Raw genomic sequence first — 9,434 nt, 5'->3', positions numbered from 1 at the left:
GTTTCATGGTATGTGAATTATATCTCAATAAAGCTGTTAAAAACAAACTACCTTCATCACATTTTCCTATTCAAAAAGTTTTAGTGGCTTCCCATTGCCTGTGCATGGATTGACAATTTTTTAAATGTTTATTTATTTTGAGAAAGAGACAGAGCATGTGCATATGTGCATGCATGAGCTGGGAAAGCAGAGAGAGAGAGAGAGAGAGAGAGAGAGAGAGAGAGAGGCAGGCTCTGCACTATCAGCGCAGAGCTCCATGTGGGGCTTGAACTCATGACTGCGAGATCATAACCTGAGCTGACATCAAGAGTCAAACACTTAACCAACTGAACCACCTAGGTGCCCCAGAATTGGCAAAATTTTAATGTAAAGGGCCAGGCAGTAAATATGTTAGGGTTTGTGGGCCAGATATCTCTACTGCATTGAAATCAGCCCTGGATAATATGTAAATAAATGTTGTGGCTGTGTTTCAATAAAACTTTATTTACAAAAACAAGCAGCAGGCAAGATTTTGACCATGGGCTGTAGTGTCCTGACCCCCAGCTCACAGAAGCACAGGTGCAGCTTTTGGTCAGGCATCCCAGACCAACTGCTCTGGCAGATCCAGTTACATACTGTATCTTCCCCACCCCAGCCCACAGATTTTTCTTTTTCTCCCTCCTCTTCTCCAGGCCTAAAACCATTCCCCAGCTCTTGCTCATGACTGCCTCATCAGCCCACCAGTGTTAGTTAACTCTGCCTTATTTTCTCACACTTCATATGAATACTCATTGTGGGCAGAAAGGAAATCTTTTTTCCCCATAAGTGATTGTTGAATGATTGTAAATAAAGTCAGCCAAAGTGCCTAGAAAAGTATGGATTTCTGGTTTTATATGGGGTTCACTCACTTATTCATTCAACAAACACTTCAGGAGCAGGCAGCTATTGGCCATCAGGACTTGTGCGAGATGCTGTGAGTCTATAGTTTTCAAAAGGTGCTCCCGGAAATTTGGGGGCGGGGGGGAGGTGGAGACACCTGGGGGTGATGGAATAAAAGTCATTATTTTTTCAATTTTAATTTAACCACTTGGGGAAAAGTTCTGCTTTTTAAAAGGGGGGTTGTAATCAGTGTAGTAAAACAATATAGAAATGAATTAGGTCTATTTGTAAGAGTTTATAACTGAGTTATAATCATGGCCACCATTTAGTCAGCATGTACTGGGGGCAACTATGTGCTGTGATCCTCTGTGAGATAGGAAGGATTAGCCCGATTTTATTTATTTACTTTTTAGTGTTTATTTCATTTTGAGGGGGCAGGGAGGGGCAGAGAGAGAGAGGGAGACAGAGGATTCAAAGCAGGCTCCGTGACGAGTGGAGAGCCCCATGCGGGGCTCAAACTCACAAGCTGTGAGACCATGACCTGAGTTTAATCAAATGAGCCACCCACGTGCCCCCAGGATTAGCCCTCTTTCAAAAGAGGAGAGTGAGGCTGGTAGAGACGAAGGATTTACCCAAAGTCCTCACATGCACACAATATAGCTGGGCACTAAACCCAGATCTACTCACAACAGTAAGCATCGGCATATATTCTGACAGTCATGAGCCCAGGGGTGTGACCTGGGTCAGATCACTTACTTCTCTCAATAGTAATGAGTAGGTACTATTTTATTCCCATTTTGCAAATGGAGAAACAGGCATGGAGAAGTTAAATCACAAACTTGAACCCTGACACTCTTGACTCTAGAGCATAAAAATCTTAACAGTTACACCGTTAATGCTCAATGCTGCAAAAGTTCGATGTATCAGCAAATTGGAACAGTTCCTTAAGCTGTTAGTAACAAAATTTCTTTGTATTTTTGTGTCTAATAAAGCTGGGCAGATACTTTGTTAACTGATGTCACCGTTAACGGATAAATAGCTTGAGAATTTCTGTTCAGACTACCACTGACTTCCAGAACATCAGAATAATGCTGTAGACAGAACATAGGACTTCAGGAGCACCTGGGGGGCTCAGTTGGTTGGGCTTCTGACTCTTGATTTCGACTCAGGTTGTGATATCATGGTTTGTGAGTTTGAGCCCTGCTTTGGGCTCTGTGCCAGTGGCTTGGAGCCTGCTTGGGATTCTGTCTCCCTTTCTCCCTCCAGCTTGCTCTTTATCTCTCTCTCAAAAATAAATAAAAATAAAGAACATAGGACTTGAAATCAAGACTTGTGTTTCAAACAGTTCCGTTACCTCCTGGCTCTATGACTTTCGTAAATTACTTAACCTCCCTGATCCTCAATTTCTTAGTCTTTGAAAAAAGGAAAAAATATTTCCCGGTATCCCTCCCATTTTTTCTTCCTTCTTTCATCTCTTCAATGAGATAACAAGGTGAAAATATTTTGTAAACGGCTAAGAGCTACTTGCAATTAAAAGGTGGTTATCAGCATGTAATTTTGAATTTCTAAGTATTATGTTCACTTAGAAGTTGTTCTTGTTTTTTTTTAAATTTTTTTAAATGTTTACTTTTTTGAGAGAGAGAGAGACACAGAGTGTGAGCAGGGGAGGGGCAGAAAAGGAGGGAGACACAGGATCCTTCTGAAACAGGCTGCAGGCTCCTGTCAGCACAGAGCCCGATGTGGGGCTCAAACTCACAAGTCGTGCAGTCATGACCTGAGTTGAAATCAGATGCTTAACTGACTGGGTCACCCAGGCGCCCTGCTCTTGTTTTTATATGAGAGTCTATAATGTTGGCAAATTTGTATAGTGTACGTCGGATGGGAGCTTCCATTCCTCTTTCTCCATGTTCCCAAGGGGCTTACACGAAGGCCACGCATGCCTCTCTCCCACCGAGCTGATTGGAGAGTCTGGAGGAAGGAACTGAGCGTGCTCCTTCTAGCCTTCCTTTCTTTCCCTTGGAAGCTGCTGGGCTTCAGGGAGCTTGTGTTCTGTTTTCTGTGACAAGCTGGGAGGGGCCAGCAATGCACTTATGGGAAGAGGACTGTGGTGGTCAGGGGTCCCTGGTCAATAGGTGTGTAGGTCTAATTCGAGAGTGAGCTATTTGCAAGCCTGCATCTAAACCACTTTCTCCACCATTGACTTCATCAGTGAGGCTGCCTATCCACCTGACTTGGTCCTCTGTCTACCTCTTAATCACTTTTGCAATTTGGGTAAAGAAAAAGAATTATTGATTGACTCTAAAACTACCAAATTGTATGGTATTGAGGTTTCTTTGAATCCTGCCCATTCTGCCTTCAGGGTCCACCCCCCCCCCCCCCCCCCCCCCCCCCCCCCCCCCCCCCCCCCCCCCCCCACATACTCCCCACCCCCACCCCCTGCCTCGGGGCTGCACTTACTTAATGGCGTAGTTGCAGACCAAGTACACTGCCCGATGCCAGGTGTTGCCCCAGACGCTGATGCTGCCACAGGTGTGGAGGGCACAGCCCAGCCGATTGGAGGATGCCCACACCATCTGAGGAAGGACAATGACGGCAGAGGCCTTGAGAGGAACTCAGGGAGACCCAGGTTCCTCGGGACTGGGAGGCTCCTGGCTGTGGTTCAGGGTGTGGGCATTAGGTGAGGTCTCTCTGGAGGAGGCAATCTGCCTCCGGTTCCTGGAGACACATTGTGCTATGATGTTTCTCGAGGTTTTTGTTTTTTTACTACCACCAACAGTAAGGAGTGGATTTTAAATTGTTAGTGCAGAGCAAACACACACACACACATACACACACAGTTGGAACAAAAGTTTTGTGAACCCATATTTAATCTTTTCATTGTGATATACGCTAATATTCTCTATACTATTCTATTAATTTTCTTTTTTCTTTGTTCCCTAGTGACTACCATTTGAAAATCATTATTATGTTAGAGTTAAAACACAAACTTTAAACAGCCTTGGGTTGGAATCTCAATATCATTAGTGTATGACTTTGACCAAGTCACTTAGCCACTCCGCACCTCAGTTTCTCTGGTAAAATGAAGGTAATAATGTCCTCTGGGATACCAGAAAAGGCATTGTTTAGGCCTCCCATCTCCTAGAGGGTCTCCAATGTCCATTTTTGACATAACTCCAAAAGAGTCACAGAGAGACGGACAGACTGAAAGCAAGTGTCAGTCCTGAGGCGCCTGGGTGGCTCAGTCGGTTGAGCATCTGACTATTTCAGCTCAGGGCATGATTCCAGGGCTGTGGGATCAAGCCCCAAGTCAGGCTCCACACTGAGCATGGAGCCTGCTTAAGATTCTTTTTCCCTGTCCCTCTGCCCTTCTCCCCTGTTCACGAATACTCTCGCTCTCTCAAAAAAAAAAAAAAAAAGAAAAGAAAGAAAGAAACAAAAAAGAAAAGAAAAAAGAAAAAAAGAGAAAGTATTGGTCCTATGATGGGAATTTTCAGTCCCATTTCTTACATTATACAGCATTATATTTTTGTATGTACCAAGTGGTAACATACTCAATATTAGCACGCAAAATATAATACAACAATTTTTGTCATTTTGTTTTACCACTTTTTTAAGATAGTGGGGTTCTTAGAAGACAGAAAATACTAGAAAGTGTTTGGACCTATTGAATTCAAAAGCATTCTTGAACTCGTCAGACCACACATCTCCATTTTGGGGCTCAAACATCTGGTCAACCCACCCAAGACGGTCAACCCAATGGAGTCAGCTCAGTTCAGCATACTCACAACTGTCCAGAAATATGCTTAGGTGTGTGAGAGGAACTCCATAAGGCCTCTGTTCTATTTCTTTTTTTTTTCTTTGATGTTGTTTATTTATTTTTGAGAAAGAGAGAGAGAGAGAAAACCCAAGTGGGCAAGGAGCAGAGAGGGAGACAGAATCTGAAGCAGGCTGCAGGCTCTGAGCTGTCATGACCTGAGCCGAAGTCAGAAGCTTAACCAACCAAGCCGCCAGGTGCCCCCTCTGTTCCATTTCTAATTGCTTGACCACCTTCTTTTTCTTCCAGGCTCCCAGGATTTGTTCTCCCACAGCCCTTCGTCCCGATAAAGGGGTACCTGGGTGTAGTGGGAGCAGACAGGGCCGCTGCAGCGCCAGGGGCATTGCGGGCGACAGTCCCTGGGGGCCGGGAACGAGTAGTGCCGCCTCTCTTCAGACCAGGACTTCACGAGGTCCACCACCGAGCGGTACCTGGGGAGGCAGAGAAGATGGAAGACGCGATGGCTGGGAAAGGAGGAGCTGCTCTGCCGCCGACCCCTTGCTCAGCGACCTTGTCAGAGTGACGGAGAGGACGAAGGGCGGAGGTCACTCACCGGCCAGAATGGACGGACAGGTTCTGGCCCACGTGTCGCATCAGCTGGGAGGGCCCGTGGGCCCAGATGCACTGGGTGGCCCAGGCCTCGGCAGACTTGGCCAGCCGCTCGTCCCAGACCTGGGGAAAGAAAGGCCATGAACTTCCCCTGGGGCGGTGGGGGAGGTGGGGAGGGAGGAGGGGGAACCGCTATCCCAGGGGGGTCCAGAGACGTGTATTGTCCTGGTCCAGTTCCTCCTCCGTCTCCTTGGGAACCCTGCACCAAATCCACTTGACAAATTAGAAAACTAAGAGTCAGAGAAGCCCTAAGATTTCAAACGCAACAGCAAGTCCGCACCAGAGCCACAGATTTTTTATTTTATTTATTATATTTTTATAATGTGCTCAACATTAAGCATTTTGAATCTAAAAGGCTTTTTTTCTGAATAGTGAAAACATGCACAAATTTAATATGCGAGATGCCCGAGGGAGGGAAAGTAAAGAAGTCTCTCCTCTTAATCCTAGACTTGCTCCCCCAGCTGTCCTGGCCCTAGAGGCAACCATCTCCATGATTTCTGGCATTCTCTTCCGGAAACACTCTACACCTATACAAGTCTATACACATGCAAATAATTATATAATATAAGTATATGTAAAATATATGATTATATAGAATACATGTAATTACATAAGTGTATTAAATAATAATTACCTAAGTATGTATAATTATATAAGTGTATGTAAATATATAGGTGTATATAATGTACATAAGCGTATATAATATAAAAGTTATACGTTTTGTTGACAGATGGTGGCTAACCAGACTTTTTATTAGGTCTCTGGCTGCTCTCACTCAACCAAGCAGATTCTCTCAGTGGTTATTCCACATCAACACATAAAGAATCACCCCCTCCTCCATCCTAACAGCGTCATAATTTTCTAGAGTGTGACTGCTCCTTGTTTTATAACTGAAAAAGGATCACTTAAAAAAATACCAGTTTCCTTCCACTCTGACTTCCTAGGATTCTCTGAGATGTTATTCATTCATTCATCTTATTTGTTCACTCAGCAAATAGTGAATAATATTTCTAGGCACCCAGAACTGAGAGTCTAGCAAGGAAATGAGACATTAAACAATCATTATGATCCCGGTGGGTGTGAGAATGCGAAACAGGGGACAGGAACTTTTTGGGAGGCTGTGGGAGAGAAAGGATTCCTTAAGCAAAGGATGCTTAGCCAGAAACCTGTCCTGCAGGCAGAAGCCAGCTAGAGAAGAAGCCACCGTGGTACCAAGAGAGGGGTCCAAACACGTTCCCAGGGTTGTCCGACTCACACTCTTACGGAAGACAGTGGAATGTTTCCTTCATGCCTCAAAGGGGTAAAATGAGGGAAGGAGCAGATAACATCAAACCCACACTCATTGAGATGTTTAGCTTTCTCCGTTCCACCATGCATGCAATAATTAAAACTCATTGGGATGAGTGCCTTACATACACACTGGTGCACAATAAATGTGTCATTGTTTGAAAAATGGAGGACCTTCCGTGTGCCAGCCCTGTGCTAATAAATGAATAGGTCAGTCAGTGAACAAATAAATTATCCCCCCCCCCCCCCCCCCCGCCTCTAGCTGCCTGCCATTCTGGTTCTTATCCCCGCCCTTCCTCAACACTTTATTCTTACTTGACATTGTAGTATCCATATATTACTATGTTGTGGATATTTATTTTCTGTCATCCCCATGAGGGAAGACACCTTTTCCATCCTGTTCTCAGCATATCCGTGAGGCTTAGCATAGTGCCTGCCTCTGAGCAGCGGCTGGTACCTCAGTGAATGGACACATTCGCAAAAGCATCGCAATTTGCAGGCTGTGGAGTGGCACATGTTTGTCTCGGAGTGGGGGAGACTGGCAATCTCTTTCCCTGAAGACACCTGTGGGTGGGCTAAAAGCCTATCTCTCCAGGCTGGTTTGAGACAAAGGTCCTGGGAGAGAGGCTGTGATAAAGAGAAAGGTCCCCTCCTCCACTCTGAGAGTCTGGCTTCTGGGGGGCTGGGGTGACGGCCGCTGGCCCTGCCTCCTTACGGGAACATCTCTCAGCTTCCTAGCTGGTCAGCTGCCGGTTATCTTTAGCTCGAGACCCCCAGGTGCCAGTCCCCACTGCTCCAAACTCTGCCCCGACAGGCTTGCTGAGTACAGTCTGTGCTGTGCGTGTCCACCAGACCCCTCCTACCTAGAGACTATAGCACGGAAAGCTCCAGCCAGCCGCCCCCTGCAGACTCCCCAGCAGGGAGCCAAAATCCTTGGGCAGGGTATTGTGTTGATTAAGACCAAACCCTTTAGCAGCAGGCTGACCTGGGCTAGAATCCCAACTGGATGACCTTTGGCAAATCTCTACAGCTCTAGTTTCTTTATTTGGAAAAAGGAGATGACAATTCCCACCCTGAAGGCAGAGGAGTAGCCTCGGGGTTAGGGGTAGGTTATGTGTAGGCACACAGTACGAGCTCCATAAACAGCAGTCTGCTGACCTCACTTCCCAAAACAAACTGTGCACCTGCCTTAGTGTTCTCATCAATAAAATGGGTAGAGTAATTCCTGCCCTTTGCACAGGACCCAGACACCCAGATACTGGCTAGTGGGGCTAGGCTGGCAAAAGGTCCATCCCTTCCAGAACACACAGAGCTGACTGACATTTGCTGGAAAGGGCACAGGGGAGAGCATGGGAACTCACCATATACTCCATGTTGGCCGCAGGTGGGTGCACACTGGCCCGGATGTGGTTGTGATAATCCAACAGGGCACTCATGTCCCGGGCTGAGATGTGGCGCTTCCGCCGGTACCGGGGCACCTCCAGGCCACTCAGGGGCCACACAGCTGTGCCCTCGGTCCGGGCCAGTGCCAGGGTGGCATTGGGCATCAAGGCGTTCACTGTCTGGCCTGCCCAAAAGAGCAGACCTGCCAGGCCCACGGTGCTGGGCAGCAGGGGCATAGCTGGCTTGGAGGGTCACACGTCACCTCGTGCAGTCAGAGCCGGCTGCCTGGAGGGGGTGGGGATGAGGGCACGAAACCCTGAGTGTTCTGCAGCATTACCAAATGAGGACGCTAACCCCTGGAACTTGGCAAAGATCTCCTGACTCAGCTCTAGTCCTGATGTCCCTCCCAAGCCTGTGGACTCAGTGGATTGGGTGATGGAAGGAAATGCCTGGACGGTAGCTAATCCTGGTCAGGCCATGTGATGCAGATGCTGCCACCTCAAAGCCAGGGCCCCCTCCCGCCAGCCCAGGAGACAGACACCAGTCCTCTCCAGCCTGGCACCCTCTTCACCAGTCCTGCTCCAAGCGGGCTCCATCGATGCCCTCAGATCACAGGGCCAACCTTCCCCGGGGCATACTGCCAGGGCCTGTCACCCCAGAATTGCTGTGTTTTGGGGGTTGAAGTGAGACACAGGAAGAATCAGGTGGCAGAGGAGTTGGAGGAGGAAGGGGCCGAGAAAAAGAGAAGCAGTGAGGAAGAAAAACCAGAAGAGACCAAAAAGGCATCTGAAAAAAAGACAGAGAACAGGGATGAAGGAAATCGGAAGATGGAAAGATAAGGAGAGAAGGGGAGAGAGTGATGGGGAAAAACAGGAAGAACATGCGAGAGACAGAAGCAGAGGGAGAAATTCTGATGGAAGAAAGAAGAACAGATGAGAGAGAACCAGAGTTAGAGATGATAGCCAGAGGCGTGTGGGCGGGAGACCACGCAGCAGGCTTCCCAGGGGCGCGTACCCAGGCTGGGCCGCCCAGGCGGGTTGCAGCCGGCACCGAGGAAGCAGGGACCTCTGCAGACACCCTGGCCCACCTGGCAGCGAGGCGACTTTAACGGTCCCCTGGGAGCTGATGGCATCTGACGTCTGGTCCCCACAGCCCCCTCCCCTTCCAGCCAGGCCAGACTTGGACCTGAGGCTCCGCCTGCCCATTTGTGGGCTTTCTTCTCCCCGCCCTCTGGCTCCTCTGCTGTAGGAACACCACCTGGGGTGTGCAGGGTTGGGGCTGAGCTGCTGGTGGGAGTAGGGATATGACAACGGCAGGGACTCCAGGAGGAAAGAGCACCCCCACATTGGAGATCCCAGAGACAGAGGCTTTTCTCTGCCTTCCAGACCCCAACATTGAGGCCACCTTGCTTTGGAAGAGTATTCTTCGACTGTTTTTCTAAAAGCCATCCAGCCTCAGAGTAGGCAATTAACTTGGTCCCATC

General features: G+C 48.0%; 1 protein-coding gene across 1 annotated transcript in view; it reads right to left on the bottom strand.

The window, feature by feature from the left end:
* Positions 1 to 8,187, bottom strand: part of R3HDML (R3H domain containing like) — a gene marked incomplete at its 3' end in the record, with an annotated part of 9,067 nt that extends 880 nt beyond the window's left edge. The window contains exons 1-4 of the mRNA XM_029919219.1: positions 7,930 to 8,187; positions 5,226 to 5,344; positions 4,971 to 5,103; positions 3,316 to 3,431 (exon numbers count right to left, since the gene is read on the bottom strand). Of these exons, the coding sequence (XP_029775079.1) occupies positions 3,316 to 3,431; positions 4,971 to 5,103; positions 5,226 to 5,344; positions 7,930 to 8,187 (626 nt within the window). The remainder of the gene's footprint in view (positions 1 to 3,315; positions 3,432 to 4,970; positions 5,104 to 5,225; positions 5,345 to 7,929) is intronic.
* Positions 8,188 to 9,434: the final 1,247 nt, after the last annotated feature.

Source organism: Suricata suricatta, chromosome 12 (genome assembly GCF_006229205.1).
Source record: "Suricata suricatta isolate VVHF042 chromosome 12, meerkat_22Aug2017_6uvM2_HiC, whole genome shotgun sequence".
Taxonomy (NCBI): Eukaryota; Metazoa; Chordata; class Mammalia; order Carnivora; family Herpestidae; genus Suricata; species Suricata suricatta.
This window is presented reverse-complemented; position numbering and strand designations above follow the sequence as displayed.